General features: G+C 38.7%; 1 protein-coding gene across 2 annotated transcripts in view; it reads right to left on the bottom strand.

The window, feature by feature from the left end:
- The window catches only part of LOC136857652 (dyslexia-associated protein KIAA0319-like protein), a 221,070-nt gene that overhangs the window by 105,232 nt on the left and 98,708 nt on the right, over nt 1-17,130 (bottom strand). For both annotated transcript variants that reach the window (XM_067136474.2, XM_068225261.1), the window contains exon 13: nt 2,087-2,277. In XM_067136474.2, the coding sequence (XP_066992575.2) occupies nt 2,087-2,277 (191 nt within the window). The remainder of the gene's footprint in view (nt 1-2,086; nt 2,278-17,130) is intronic.

The following is a 17,130-nucleotide window of genomic DNA, read 5'->3' on the forward strand; positions in this document are numbered from 1 at the left end:
GTAAATGAGACATTCTAAGTTAATCATATAGCTCACGGCAACCATGGCTCCCCAACACGTGCTTTTAGCAGTAGATAAGCTACTTATAATGAACAACAAATCACCTTTCACTAGAAAAGTGATCTTGCTTGTAGCAAACTTCCGACAGTGCCTGGCGGTAGTTCCTCACTGTTACAGAATAGCCCTTATCCAGTCAAGTTTTAAATAATCCACTTTCTTCATCATCATTATAATTTTACAGTTCCAGTTTCCCGGGTACTGTTGGCGAGCCTCTCCCATTCTGTTTTATTGAGATACGTTTTGTTGTTAATGACGTCCTCCAGTGTCCTACCCCGATCTGCAATGTCCATCTTTACGATGACCATCCAGTGGGTTCTTGGTCTTCCCACCATCCGTTTCCCTCCCACTTTATGACCCAAAATTAAGATCTAACTTCACTGAATGGCTTCTAAAACTCAAAAATGGAGAACTAGGACAAATGGCATTACCAAGGTTCAACAAAACTGGATTTCAAAAAATACTGTACGAGATTCACTTGGTTATTTCATCCGAGTGAGAGTACAATGTTTTCGAAAGTAGCAATTAGCAATCTATTTTGCCCAAGAATCAAACAAGTTAACTTCATCAACCAATAGGTTCTGAATAGTTTGACAGGTTCATTAGCATTGACACCATAGCGTGCGATGACGTTAATGAAGTTAATAAAGCTGGTTTGTGCAATGACACGAGAATGAATCTGCAGAAGCCTACAGAAATGTCATTCATGAAGAAATTCAGATGGGCTCAGCTTCAGGAAGAAAGTGTTTTATTATTCCAAGAATAGATTTAGGATTGTGAATCCAGGTATACCATTCATTTTTAAATAGTGGCAATTTCCTCTAAATGTTGCCTTCTGTCACACTGAATAAATCATCAAGACAAACTTTAAAGACGGGATAAATCTTTCCACTCCGGTGTTTTGGACAGTTGTATGTATCTTTCTCGAAAATATGCAGATCCATAGATGTCAAAGTACAACTACAAGGTATAGCTGCACACAGTATGGTTTGTAAGGAAATACTATAATACCTGTTTTGATTCCATTCAAATGCCATATAAAACCTGGAGAGTGTAACTTTTATTCATAAGATATATTAATAATCCATTTAGAATTTCCAATTACTTTACAGATAGTAATTTCAAATGTTGAAGACAGAGTTATGTACAAGTACTTGTAATATTTTTCATAGTTGGGTTAACTTTAATATTGCATATTGTAAAAAACTAACTGCATGTATTAATTATGATTACAATAAATGAATACTCTCCCCCAGTTGGTGGTCATCCATGACTGGGAGAGAAGAGTATTCTATTCATTCATTCATAAAATGAATGGAAGTGAAAAAAAAAAGGGCTTTCACCTTTACTATTCAGAAAGGATGCTCTTTTGGAATTCCACGGTACCAACTAAAGGTAAATTAATGATGTTCAACAACTACTCTATAACGATACAGCCCTTTGTAACTGAAGTATGTACTGTCGCTAAAAATGACACCTAACAACTGCATGCAAAGACAGAGTTCCTAAGATTCACAATTTATAAAACAAAATACAAGAACTAATAGCAAGAAGAGAATAAAAGCAGTGATCAAGATATCACTGTTACAGTGAGTCACCACATTCAGATTATGGAGGTTCGGACATGTAGAGAGGATGGAGTCATCAGATATCCCAAGAAAGCCAAGAGTGAAAGTGGCAGGAAATTGGTTGGTAGCAAAAATGGACATTGCAATTAGGGGAAGGACATCATCTGGATAATTTCATGAATACAGGACATATCTAAATAAGAAAGAGGGGAAAATACTCTACAAAGTATCCAGGAATCTAATTGTAAAATTATGATTTTTTCTAGAAACATAATTAATAGCCTGACAACTAGCAATATTTTCATATTGGGAAAAAAAATGGTGAAATGTCAGACAACAATGGAGGTCCTTGATTCATAATATACCAAAAAGAAGAAAAGAAGATGAAGAAAAATGTTTTTTAAAAAAACCTTTTGGAAACAAATTTAATTTAATAATTAGTAACACAGTTCAAGGCTCACCATGAGAATTGGTGAGTGGTCTGAGTTGCCCACCACCTTCCCTAGAGCAAGGCTGTTTGATTCCCTCGTCCACAGCCAATCGACAATGCCCAAATCATCACTTGACTGAGATCCATTCAACACCACAACACTCACAGGCAGTACAATGGTCTGGTCCCCTCCTCCATTTGCCTTTGGGGGAGCATTTTTATCTGAAATACAAACAGAAATAAGTGCCCATCTCAAGGTGGAATTGGTAAGTCAAAACAAAAGCATATTTTTAAAAGTATATGAATGTGTCTTCTTACATGGCAAGGCTTATCTATCACTAGGATCATATTACAAAAACATTATCGTATAATTCAACATGCATATCGCAGAGGGTTGTAAATAGTGCAGGGTCCTAGCAGCTAGCATTCAACCCAGAGAGCTAACATTTAAATCTGGGTGAATCCTTTTGTCGAATTTTTACCTGTAATACCACATGAGGTCAGGAAGGAGGATCTGGTCTTAAACCCCAGGTCCAAACACAAAATGACTGAGGGTAGTTCCAGCAACTCCAGAAATAATGGGAAGTATTTACTTAACAGTAACAACTAAACCAATGCAAAGCTATGCCATCTCCATACATGCCACAAAGGCTCCTAAAGGACTGGAAGATTAAAAAGACTTATTTTTTTTTGCTAGTTGCTTTACGTCGCACCAACACAGATAGGTCTTATGGCGACGATGGGAGAGGAAAGGCCTAGGAATGTGAAGGAAGTGGCCATGGCCTTAATTAAGGTACAGCCCCAGCATTTGCCTGGTGTGAAAATGGGAAACCATGGAAAACCATCTTCATGACTGCCGACAGTGGGGTTCGAACCCACTATCTCCCTGATGCAAGCTCACAGCTGCACGTTCCTAACCGCACGGCCAACTCGCCCTGTAAAAAGACTTCTACAATCCACAACCGCAGGTTGAGTGAACCCCAGGATCATATACCTGTCTAGAAAGGGATGTCTTATTTCTAATTTTTTTTACCTCTGAATGAGAACAGAGCCTGCATCTTGAGTGAACCATATACAGCTTTAAAGTCTCAGCTAAGAAACTCACAGAGTGAAAACTAATTATGATAACTATCAGGAATCTCAAATAAAGAGCATACTGAATGCTAGAATGATCTGGCTCTTTGGCTGAATGGTTAATGTACTGGTCTTCGGTTCAGAGGGCCCCAGGTTTAATTCCCGGTCAGGTTAAGGATTCTAACTTGGTTAATTCCCCTAGTTCGGGGAGTGAGTGTTTGTGTTCGTCTTAATACCATATCTTCATTTACATAAAACATATCACACTATCAACCACCACAGGGACAAGCAATAGGTAACACTTCCCTACACAAAGGGTTAGTATCAGAAAAGTCTTCCAGCTGTAATACTGTGCTAAATACATACAAAGTGTTGACCCCAGGAAGTTAGGGAAAGGCTAGGCAGAAGACTGAATACTAGAACAAATGAGGACTTGGGTCTGCCAGTCAGTCTAACGGCATGTTGAGAAAGATACATCTTGTTTAAAGCTCTTCTGTAGCGACCCTCACAGGTGTACCTAGGAGCTGATACAACAACTGGGTGGGTTCAGTTTCAGGCACCTACTGAAAGTTTTCAGAGATATGGAATTTTTAAAATTCAACATCTTATCTCAATATTGTAGAAATTGGATTTTATTTCCCTATACTAAATTTCAAAAGGAATGTTCGATCTTGCATAAGTGCAAAATTAAATTTTCCTTGATTTTAGATTCATAATTTTGAATCTTCCTTTACATTGAACTTTGGTTGATATACTTTTAAATAGTTCAAATCAAACATTTATTAATGCTAATTGTGACATCTAAAAAAATGTTTTATATTTAAAAAAGAAATAGAATACAAAGATGTACTGTACATTTAATAGGGCAAACATGAAACTGTAATGCTCATGGTGCTCAACTGTTATACATAAATGAAGATGCTTTTCAATTGCTCTACTTGCATTAAAATGGAAACCAAAAGTGAATAACATATTCTGTATTCCCAAGGGTTGTGAGAATTCATTCAGATCAGTACCTTGACCTTTTAAAATGATCTGTTGATCAGGCAGCCACCACATTCTCTACAGAAATACAAAGCAACAGCCTCAATTCTACATTTATTTTAAGTAGACCTTTCAAAATTATAGGTTTTCTATTATATTACAATGCATTACTCAGAAAATTGGGACCTTTCTAACTAGGTCCAAGATGGAATTCCATCAACATATGGTTACATGTATTTAGAAATAATTTGAAGCAACTGCTAGTGTGGTGAATGGAGACACCTCAGTGATCACCAGGAAAGATTTTGTAAGTCAGCCAGATTCATTCATTAGCAGGAAATTACAAACTGCACAAAATGACATATATTTGACAATTTTCATTCAAAGTACCTAAATAACTAAAAGCCAGAAGCACTGATTAGCATATATTCTAGAATCTATTCCGTATGAGCTATCCCTCCTTCACTAGGAATATGTAAATGAGTCATGGCAGTGCTCAGGTTCTCAGTTACAATTTACACTCCAAAGAATATTTAATACCCCTCTAGGGGTGGGTGTGGTGCAAGTGCGGGCCTCTCTCTCACTCCCTCCCTCCCTCCCTCCCTCCCCCGAGTTGCCAGAGAGGTTTCTAAGCTCTCTTTCTTCATTTCTAATTCTTCCTTGTCTATCCTAATCCCTTCATATTTCATTTCTGTAAAAGTCTAGCCAACTTCTCTGCCTTGGGTAGTGCGTTTGTTGAGTGTGTGTGCTTGTGTGCAGGTTTCACAAGCTTTGGGTTGAGGCGATGTGATGAATGACTACTGAGCGAGTAGTTGCTAGCAACCCACCTCCAGATATCGGAAGCCCTCCAGACTATTAGCCTTACCTTGACGTACGAGTTTTCACCAAAGTCGACAACTTTGTTCCCTGGCTACTCATGGGACCCAAAAAAAAAAACCCCCTCGCTTTTCCTTCTTAGGTTGGCACCTTTAAAACAGCATTTGCCAAAGTGAGAAAGGTTTCCAACTGTTGTTCTGAACAGTGGAAGTGATAGAGCAAATGCCTCATCTCTTGGTCGCTTCCATGGTAAATGGCCATAGCTGCTTGCTAAGAAGTCCTTTCCTTATGAGGTGTTATAACTACTGGAAATTTGGCCACACCTCATTGCGTTGTCAAGGATTATCAACCTGTGAAATGTGTAGAATGATGGTCTAGGAAATCAAAACTCTGGAAAAACTATTTTCCACAGACCCAAAGAAAGTTCAAATCCATGGCTGCTCCAAAGTTTGCCATTTCCTTTCCTGAAAATGTTGCCAAAAATCAGGCTCTCACTAGAAAGCTTTGTACCTTGAACAAGTACCTCACAAATAGCTGATTTGTTAACTAGCTACCAGCAAAATGCAGTAAGGACAATGAAGGTCCCAAGGAAGTATCTATACCTCCTCCAGTTAAACCAGTAAGTGCATCATTGCCGATGTTGCCTGGAAAAGGGCTCCTCCCAGCAACATTCATCTGGGAAGTCCTCTCCCACAAGGGTGAAGGAAAAGACTTCCCAAACTAGGGCTGGGAAAACATCTTCCAAGCCTCCTTCCTGCCTTTGCCCAGAAAAAGAAGAAGGGGGAAACCTCAGTGCCCCACTAATCGGTTGGAAAAGAAACCTTCTACAACACAATCGGAGATCACAGCATCCCTGAAGAAATCTTACAAACCACCAGCCAGCTCTTCTCCCAAAAGCAAGAAAATGGTGGAGAAGAGAGAGAGGACAGTACTCTTGCTTGCTCCCTTTCAGGGGAACCTAGTTTTCCCAGGAAGAAGGTCTACTGTTCTAAATCAGTGATAGTTCACCATCTGTGGGATGCTCAATCTCTGAGTTTGTCTTTGCTGATGAGAGCATGGAGGTCAAGCCAATCATTGCTGAAGATGGTGATGACGGTGATGACATACGGCAGCAAGTTGAACGAAAGAAGGAAAAGCAATTGTCCTAATTTCATACCATTATTGATCCACAGAATGGCACTATTAAGCAATCAGTGTCACCTCAAGTCCTTTGCAAATTAATCGGAACAATTTTTCCCAATGGTTAGCAGTGTGCTTCACATGACTTATTCTTAGTTCTCCCACTCTCTACATGTTACTTGCACTGTTATTCAGTGTTGTTTAATTTGTATGGCGATTGTTGTGGATATTTGGAAGTGAGTTACACTGAAGGATTTCTGATGTGATAGTAATACCTATTTCTTCAATGAATACGACTCCCAGGAGGCGTAGTGCGATTATAGCATTATCTAAAAAAATATTTCTGTGACACAAAGAGAGTTAGCTACTGAATTTGGTATCGGTGTAGGCACTATAAATAGAATTATTCAGCAGTACAAATAAACTGGATCATTGTCACCAAGGAACTGTGAACGGGGAACTGTGGTATGAAAAAGAAAACCACGCCAACTGACGACCGTTTTCTGCTCAGGAGAAGTAAACTGAACCTAGACTAACTGCTATGAACTTGGGACGTGAATTGGGGAAAGGGGAGTGAATATGCACATTTCTAATGTTCACCGTAGACTTCTGTTGGCTAGAAGGTAAGCCTGAAAATCTGTACAGAAACATTTTCTAACAGGAGAAATGCGCAAGAAACGTCTTTTGTGCGCAAGTAGTCATCAGGACTGGACTATGGAACACTAGAAGACAGTTCTTTTCTCTGATGAGAGTTATTTTCAAGTGCAGGGGCAGAGGGTTCAACACCTGTGCTGAGCAAATAATGAGGAAAAAACTTCAAATCATTTGCAACAGACCGTAAAACAACCCATGCAGATGTTTTTGGAGGGTGTTTCACATATGAAGGATTGGGACCCTTAATACCAGTTAAAGGGATGATGAAATCTGACCAGTACATCCAAAAACTGCAAAGAGGAGTTGTTCCTGAACTGCAGAAGAGGTTTCCAGACGGTGACAGAATTATTTTTTTTTTGTTGTTATTTGCTTTACATTGCACTGACACAGATAGGTCATATGGCAACAAAGGGGTAGGAAAGGCCTAGGAATGGGAAGGAAGTGGCCGTGGCCTGAAGTAAGGTACAGCCCCAGCATTTGTCTAGTGTGAAAATGGGAAACCACGGAAAACCATCTTCAGGGCTGCCAACAGTGGGGTTCGAACCCACTATATCCCAGATGCGAGCTTACAGCTGCGCGCCCCTAACCGCACGGCGACAGAATTTTTCAGCAAGATCTGGCTCCTTGTCATACTTCAAAGAAAGTGAAAAAAAATTTCAGTTAGAACAACGTGTTTTAGAGTGGTCAGGGAACATTCCTGACATAAATCCCATGGAAAACTTCTGGACTACACTACCGCTCATTAATTTCAATAACCCAATAATTGACATCTCGTTCTCTGCAGATAAGGTCTAATACCGTGGGTACGGTTGAGGAAGCAAAGGAATAGTACAACAGTTGTACACATGACATGATTTTTGTTTGTGGTCATCGAGATACAATAGTACCCAACAACCAATGTTATGTACATAAACGTTGTGTACCTATCGTATATGTTTGTTTACCTATTTGCCGACGGACACCGCATTTGGTGCATCTGTGTTGTTTCCTGTAGTGATGTGATATCTGCAGCGAACGGCAAACATTGCTACGATACATAACATGTGGTTCCTGCATGTCAGTTCCTTCGTGACAGTTGAAGTGTGCACATCGCTAGTATGGCTCCACGAGTGGATATATCCATAGAAAAACGTGCTGCAATTGTAGCAATTAGCCAAGCAGGTTTATCTATTCGCCAAGTTGCGAAACAGTGTAGTGCATCAGAAGACAACAGGTAGCAATAAGGACATACCACGACCAGGACGACCTCGTAAAACAACTAAAAGTGTTGATAAATATATCAGAATTACCAGTAAGAGAAATAGATTCCAAACAGTGCCCCAAATTTGTGCAAAATTGGTAGAAATGAATACGACAAATATATATGTTGCAACAGTAAAAAGGAGACTGGTTGAAGCCGGCTTGAAAGGATGTGTCATAGCAAGAAAACCACTTCTAAAGCCCATAAATAAACAGAAGAGACTTGAATGGGCTAGAAAACATCGTAACTGGACATCGGAAAAGTGGACGAAGGTGTAATTCACCGATTAATCAAAGTTCGAGATTTTTGGAACCAGAAGGAGAATATTTGTTCGCCGATTTGTAGGGGAAAGGGTATCCCAGTAGTGTGTTCTACCTACAGTTAAACACGGCGGAGGTTCTATTATGGTTTGGGGATGTTTTGCCGGAGATAGAGTTGGTGACATTATGAAAATAGAAGGATGTATGGATCAGAAGCAGTACCACCGCATACTTCAGTATCATGCAGTACCAAGTGGATTGCGCTTAATAGTGAAAGGGTTCACCTGACAACAGGATAATGAGCAAAAACATCGGTCAGAATACTGTACGAACTACACTGCATGAAAGGAAAAACAGAAAGTACTGAAAGATATGGTATGGCCGTCCCAAAGGCCCGATTGCAATCCCATTGAAATGGTCTGGGATGAAGTGGACAGACGTATCAGAAAAGCTAATATATCCAGCAAGGAACATCTCTGGAATATTGTTAAGGATGTGTGGAATCATATAGATTCACGATACCTACAAAAACTGATTGACCGCATGTCTCAAGTTTGTGAGGCAGTCATTAAATCCAAAGGAGGAGACTTTGATGAAAGTAAAATATAATGTTTGTGATTGTATTATATATGTGTAAGTTAATATAATTATCTTTTGTGAGAAATAACGTTTGATTTGTGTTTTAAATCTGAAATACCAGGGTGTATTGAAATTAATGAGCAGTAGTGTATTTGCAAAAGGAGACTCGCAAAACCTGACTGTTCCACCAAAGTATGCACGATAGAGATTGTAATTAAAGTGTGGTTTCATGATGATCTGTAAAATATGTGCTCAAAGCTTGTGGAATCAATGCCAAAATTGTGTGAAACAACTTATAAAACACAAAGGAGAATATGCTATTAGAAGGTATTTAAGGTGTGTATTATGTAAATAAATGAAAAAATTAAAAACACGTACTTTATTGCCATGTTCCGATTAGTTTGCACAGGACTGTAGCTGATCTTTGATTTTATCAGGAACAAATAAGTAAAAATTATAAATAATACTCATACTTTATTGTAAAATATTAATTTCAGTACTGTCAAGAGGATAATGGCGATAATATATTTTATTTTGTTATTTCAAAAAGAAACAATTTTGTGAGCTTGCTTATAACATAGCTTCAGCTTTAATTTTCTACTGTTATTTAGTGGTTTATTTTATAATTAATGCATATTTCTCAATAATATTACAAATTTGATTAAAGCACGTTTTATGAATCCATGGGAAGAAATGTTATCATGTGAGTGTTTAATACTCTGTTGTTTTACTGGTGAATACAGTAGGTGAAGCACATATCTACATTACTGGCAATAATTATAAGACCAGCTGAAATTTTAAATGGCATTTTTAAAATTACAATTCTGTACGTCTTGTGATAAATGAAGACAGTGATTATGATTAATGTATATATTTTTGTCAAACTGTTTTAATTGATTCTTTTACTTCAATATGTAAGATTGTCTTCTTAATGAATGTACAAAAAAAATAGAATGTTTACTTTTATGTTTAACTTCCATGATTCAATTATTAATATTTATGAAATATATGAAAAAGTAATATAATTATGTTAAGCAAAGAAAATAATTTGGCACAGATTGTCAGATTTTCTTGCATAAAACTAGAAAAATAAGTATAAATAAATTGTGCCTATGTAGCACAATAATTAAAACTTTGTTTCAACACTAAAATTAAAAATATACTGTAGTAGAAATAAAGAATATGCATAAATTTTATATATGTATACATTTTTTGGATCCTCCGTAGCTCAAGCGGCAGTGCACCAGCCTCTCACCTCTGGGTTCCGTGGTTCAAATTCTGGTCACTCCATGGTAGATTTGTGCTGGATAAAGTGGAAGTGGGACAGGTTTTTCCCCGGGTTCTCCAGTTTTCCCTGTCATCTTTCATTCCAGCAACACACTCCGATATCATTTCATTCAATCTGTTGGTCATTAATCACTGCCCCAGAGGAGCGCGACAGGCTTTGGCAGCCAGCACAATTCCTATCCTCGCCGCTAGATGGGGACTCCATTCATTCTTTCCATTCCTTACCCGTCAAATGACTGGAAACAGGCTGTGTGGATTTTCATTTCATATGTATACATTTTTTAAGGTAATATGTTGAAAATTTTTCAAATTAGAAACAAAAGGTTGTATTTTTTCTTATTTAATTGCGTAGAATTATTGTGTGGTTATACAATGCTTAAATGCGAACATGCCACGTGGTCGTTATGCTAAGAAGCCAATTCACATCACGGAATATATACATAGTCGTGAAGGTAAAAATGGTTCACAACACTTATTATGGTAACATCTGTAATGCCTTCAAACATGAATATGAAGAAATATTGGATACATTCAACAAACTTAAACTTGAAGCCATGCAAATGACTGCACTCAGCCATCTTGTCCCTTGAGCACTCATCTTAACACTCGTACCAACCTTAAAATATATTTACATTCTAACGAAGAGTTTAGATCTTCACAGAATCTGTACATATTCTCCCCCGTTGATCAATAAGGTCAACCTAAACAATACACTAGTTTATAGGTAGTGGAACAGTTTGTGCACTGGTCATCGCAGTTCTCCATTCGATGTCCTTACAGTGACCACATGAATTAGTCCATTTATTCCAGGATAGGTCCTTTGAATCACCCCCATTTTCCACTGCAAGGGGCTGGTTCCGTCATCCTTCAGAAGCACGACAGTAACAACATGGATGTTGGGCTGAGCTGACTTCCACTTCAGACGCTGCTGCTGACTATTAATATAATCTATAGAGCATCTCCTCCAGAGGTGCTGCAGGAATTGTTGCAGACGTTTCCACCTGGACAACTTATTGACAGGCACATTAGTGTAATCAACTTCAGGAAGACTTACAAAGGAAGAACTAATAAGGAAGTGACCAGGGGTTAGAGGGGACAAATCATCAGGATTGTCAGAAAGAGTAGTTAACGGTCTGGAATATAAACAGGCTTCAATTTGGCACAAAACACTACTTAATTCTTCATAAGTTAATGAAACAGGCCCTACGATATGCTGAAGATGATGCTTCATGTACTTAATATTAGCCTCCCATAGACCTCCAAAGTGTGGAGCACTTGGTGGGAAAAAGTGGCATGCGAACATCTCGGTAGAGACAAATTCTTGTACTTCCCTTTGGAAATCACTTCCTTGCAACAAATTTCTCATTGCCTGCAATTCCTTGCTTGCACCAACAAAATTAGTTCCATTGTCAAAATAGAGATGAAGACACTTGCCTCTTCTGGCAACAAATCTCCGAAATGCTGCAATGAACACCTGCGATAAATCAGTCACCAGCTCCAAATATACCACCTTAGTACAAAGGCAAATAAACAAAGCAACGCAGCACTTTCGAGTAGATCTGCTTCGCTGGGCTCCAAGCTTCATGACTAAGGATAGTCAACGCCAGTATTAAAAAATGGACACAAAGGTTGCACACAAGGACTTGGCAATTGTCCCATCAGTTGGTGAGATGTTTCCTTCTTCAACTTTAAACAAGTTAAACATTTATGAGGCACTGATCGAATTATCTGACGAATTCTTGAAATCCACGTAACATTGTGGTCAAGAGTTGGGATCTTCCGCTGAGTGAACGTAGATGCTCATCTTGGATTGTGGGCCATGTGAGATGGTGATTAGGTGGCAACATTATCTGATGCTTCACTTCAAATGGTAATGTTGATTTGCTAAGTCTTCCACCTACTCTTAATGCTTCAATATCTTGTTTGAAGGAGCTCTGTTGTGCCATCCTTATGCACAAGTGTAGACTTAACTTCAACTCCTCCAAAGAAAGAACACCAGTGAATTTGTTTGGATGCCGAACATTGAGAGCAAATCTTTCACAGTAAGCCAGTACTCTAATCAATCACCCCAGCGTAGAAAACCCATGTAAGATTTCATCAGAAATGGTAGTACACAGGGATACTGTAGGCATCTTCCTTTCTGGAATGGTGTCTTCCTTCATCTTCACATTTCCATCAGGCCACGTAGACGACGGGTTCTTCAAATGGGGTGCTCCTTGCCACCACAAACGTGAATCCTTTAGAATCTCTGTATTCATTCCTCGTGATATGAGATCAGCTGGATTTTCTGCAGAGGAAACATGTCTCCATTGCTGCACATCAGTAAACTCTTGAATCTCTGACACGCGATGGGATACAAATGTCTTCCATCGAGATGACTGCGAATTTAGCCAAGAGCAAACAATGGTTGAGTCAGTCCAGTAGAACACCTTGGAAATTCTTAAATTCAAGGCAGGGAGAACCTTGATAACGAATCTTGCCTTCAGTACTGCACCACACAATTCCAACCTAGGCAGCGTGATTTTTTTTTAATAGGCGCTACCCTTCACTTGGCACATAACGATCTAACTGCGACTTCACCTTGACTGCCCACTGACCGTACATAGATGGCACAGCCATAAGCAGCCTCACTAGTAGGGCCTATTTGAGAAGGCATGCAATTTAACATCCTTTACATATGGGAAAGTAAGCACATATCTATCAATCTTAATGTCATTTACATGAAACCGCAGTTTGTACATGCTGTGCCACTGACTTAAAGGTTGCAGTAAGGGTTCATCCCACTCAAGACGATGACACCAAAGCAACTGAAGAAATATCTTAAAAGAAATTACAACAGGACCTATAATCCCAAGAGGATCAAAAATAGATGCTACAATTGATATCACTTGCCGGTTAATCATAGGATCTGGCAAGGACCGCTCAGGAAGGCTGGAGGCTTCTGCCACCTTGGAAGATTACAATTACAGTAAGTTTAAAATTAAGAGTAAAGTATTTCCACCTTTTCAATACAAATCAAGTAATGTGGGCTGCATTGTGGAAGAAACATTTATTGGAACTAGTTTCGACCCATTTTTTAAGGTTATCATCAGCCAAATCGTGAGTTGCACAATGTATCTGATAGTTCATAGAAATTGTAAAAAGTCATGAAAACACAGTGGTTTGACACTATAAATGTGAAAAAGTCAAAATAGTTGTAAAAGTTTTGGATAATGCATAAAATGCATAAATTAATGCACTTAGCTGTTGAAGGAAGAATTCAAGAAGAATAATTTGGGCGTTGAAGATTCTTGAGGTTTGTATATATCACTCCTTATGAAGTTCTGATAGTTGCGCTGCGATGTGTTGGGCGTATTGTAGGTAAGGTCTCATTGGTGATCGAAGCTTCAGATTATGTTTAAAAATGCACACATCATTGCATATTGTTGTCGTTGAAGGATAACGAAGATTCCTGAGAATCGTATCATACGATACGTAGTTCTAAAAGCTGCAAATCTTCAATAGTAGTAGTAGTAGTAGTAGTAGTAGTAGTAGTAGTAGTAGTAGTAGTAGTAGTAGTAGTAGTAGTAGTAGTAGTAGTAGTGCTAAGAGAACATTCCATGCACACGCAGTGAACAATGTAAAATGATCGTAAATAGAAGTCATTCAAAGAGATTAAAGTCCTTAAAAAACTAAAAATGAATGTAGCGCCTGAAAGTTAAAAAAGTTAAAGAAATTTAAAAATGGTGGAGAAGATTCGCAGTTCAATGTGAAAATAAATGAAATGAATAAAGTTGTAAATAGTAATAAAAGCCAAATTAGTAAAATGGTAATGGAAAAAGAAAAAATGGAAACATTTTATAAAGAAAATATGTAATATGTGACTCACCTTGCGTTGCTAAGTGTTGGACGTATTGGATAACTTAAGTGATGGGAAGAAAGATAAAGGAAGAAAAAAGGGAGGGGGAATGGAAGGGAAAAAAGAGGAGGGGTTAATATCAAAGGAAATGGAAATGGGGGAAGAAAACTAATAGAAAATCATAAAATTGTCCAACATGGGATGCCACAAGATGCCTAAAGTTCTAACCCCTTCTTCCTTTCCGAAGGTGATTGGAAGCTGCGTTTCTCTGTTTTCTGGCGACAGTGCTGTTAGCAACGCTGGATGATTGGAGCAGAATTTTCTTAATGGGAATCCACCACTGGCAAGCAGCTCAATCAACTCAGATTGCAACTGTAAGGCTTCCTATACGTTTCTTCCTCTACTTAGAACATCATCAATGTAGAAATCTTGTCTTAAGGCTCTTGCTGCTAATGTGTATTCATCGGCTCCTTGATCAGCTAGCTGAATAAGACATCAGGTCGCTAAATAAGAGCTTGGAACCATTCCGTATCGGAGGGTTTGTAACTCATACATCCAAAGTGGCAGATTTGGGTTTGATCTCTACAATATACACTGTAGCTTCAAGTGGTCTGGATGTACGAGGACCTGCCGGTACATCTTCTCTATGTCTGCTGCAAGGGTGATGGGATGAGTTCTGAAATGGAGTACTATTGAGTACAGATCTTCCTGCAGGACAAGATACACCATTAGCAAGTCATTTAAAGCAGTTCCCGTACTAGATTTACTGGAACAATCAAACACAAATCTGAGTTTTGTAGTGGTACTATGCTCCTTGAAAATAGCATGGTGCGGAATGTAGGATGTTTCATGGAGGCTGTGGTCAAGAAATTCATCTACTGATTTCATATGTCTTAAATCTTCAGAATATATTCTGCTATCGTATGCGACAGTAGACGGTACTACCTGCGACTGTCTGGTCGAGGGTCTGGCGGCCGATACCAAACCAGGCAAACTAACGGAAAACCAATAGGTGCAAGCAGAGGAGTTTTCCCTTAGAAGGTTGGATAAGACGAGACCTTTTGTGTGGGAAATAACACAAATTCATCAGCTGCTGCCTTGCAGTGAGGCAGGGGACTGCCAAAGGCTAAGGGAGACCACCCTGAAAGAAAATCCTCTAGTATGTTAAGCCTGCCAAGTCAGTACAGGAGTACAATGCAGTTGCTTTCAAAATGAAAACGAGCCTCGGAAAGAAATATATTCTGAATGTCGACAATACTTCAAGTACTCTTGGAACTAATGACGACGTCATGTCCGATGTTCATTCAAGATGCATGAGAAGAACCGATCATAGAAACAAACTTCGGACTGGAACCTTAAACGTTATGACTAACAGGAAAATGCAATGAAATCACGGATTTAATGAACCATAGACATATTCACATCCTAGGGCTAAGTGAAACCGAATGGAAAGGTTGCAACACAAGAATGTTAGAGGACGGATTTAAATTATACTGGAGTGGTAATCCTGCAGTGGCGAGGAATGGAGTTGGTTTTCTACTCCATAAAGACATTGATAGTGTAACAGATGTCTCCTTCATCAATGAGAGATTAATCAAAGCTAAAATATGCCTAAATGGAGAAACTCAAACTGTAATCCAAGTTTATGCTCCCCAGCAGGGTTGTAGCGATGACCAAAAAGCAAGCTTCCTAGCAAAACTAGATGAAGAACATAATGATAATTGGGGATTTTAATGCCCAGGTAGGAACTGGTAGGTCAGGTTATGAAGGCATTATTGGTCGATATGGATTTGGTAATAGAAATGAGGAGGGTGAAGTTCTGCTTGATCTATGTACACGAAACCAACTTCTGGTGAAGAACTCATGGTTTCAGAAATGGGATAGCCACAAGATAATGAGATACAGCTGGGATGGTCAGTACAGATCAGTGATAGATACCTTATCATCACAGATAGATCAAGTGGAGAAAAGGTGCATGATGTAAATTGATACCTAGTGAGAGCCTTGATAGTGACCATAGACTCCTCATTGCAGACCTAAGAGTCACCAAACCTATTATTAAAGTAAACAAGAAGAAAAAATCATGAATTAAAGACTGGAAATTGAAACATGTGGAAGTCAAACAGCAGTTTCAAGAGGAAATCAGAGCTAAAATACCAATAACAGACACAAAGAAATGTAATGAAGAATGGAATGATTTTAAGGCAAGTCTGGTTGGTAGTGCAGATAAAATATGTGGAAGAACAAGCAGAAGAGTGAGAGAGAAAATAACATCTTGGTGGAATGATAAAGTGAAAGAAGCCATAATGAAAAGGAATAAAGCCAAAAAAGTTCTTGATGTGGCTAAGTCTGACAGGAGAATCAACAGCGACTGAATAGACAACAATAAATTGGAAGAGATGGCAAAGGAATATAGATACAGACAGTTGGAAGTCAAGAGAATTGTACGGGAAGAAAAAGAGAAAAGTTCAAAAGAATTTACAACTAAACTGGAAGAAGACAGTGAAGGGAATATGACAATTATATTTGGAATAGTAAAAAGTAAAAGATCAGATAAAGAAGCAATTACAGCTCTGGAGACAGCAGATGGGAATATAGTTCGCAATATGAAAGATATCACGGATACCATGGGGCAGTATTTTGACAAGCTCCTAAATGGCCCTAAAGAGATCTCTGTTGAGGATGTAGGACAGAAAACAATAGAGGATGATATCCCAATTACATGGACAGAAATAGAGCAAGCTCTCCATAGAATGAGAAGTGGTAAGTCAGCAGGAGCTGATGAAGTTACAGCTGACATGATTAAGGCTGCTGGTCCGCCAGGAATACAGTGGCTATATAAAGTTCTCAGAACAATATGGAAGGATAACGAAATACCTGAAGATTGGACAAAAGGGGTGATAGTTCCTATCTTTAAGAAAGGGAGTAGAAGGAAAAGTGAAAATTACAGAGGCATTACCCTCTTATCATACGGTCTTAAAATTATGGAGAAGATCATTGAAGCCAGAGTAAGGGATATACTAGAGCCTATTTTAGAAGAGGAACAGCATGGCTTTAGGGCTGGAATAAACACAACATATCTGATGTTTGCTTTGAAGATGTTAGGAGAGAAACACTGGGAAAGAGGAAAAGACATAATTATTCTGTTTATGGACCTTGAAAAGGCGTATGATAATGTTCCTAGATCAACTATTCGGAAAAGTCTTAGAAAACTTGGTGTACCA

This window comes from Anabrus simplex, chromosome 1, assembly GCF_040414725.1.
Source record: "Anabrus simplex isolate iqAnaSimp1 chromosome 1, ASM4041472v1, whole genome shotgun sequence".
NCBI classification, from domain to species: Eukaryota; Metazoa; Arthropoda; class Insecta; order Orthoptera; family Tettigoniidae; genus Anabrus; species Anabrus simplex.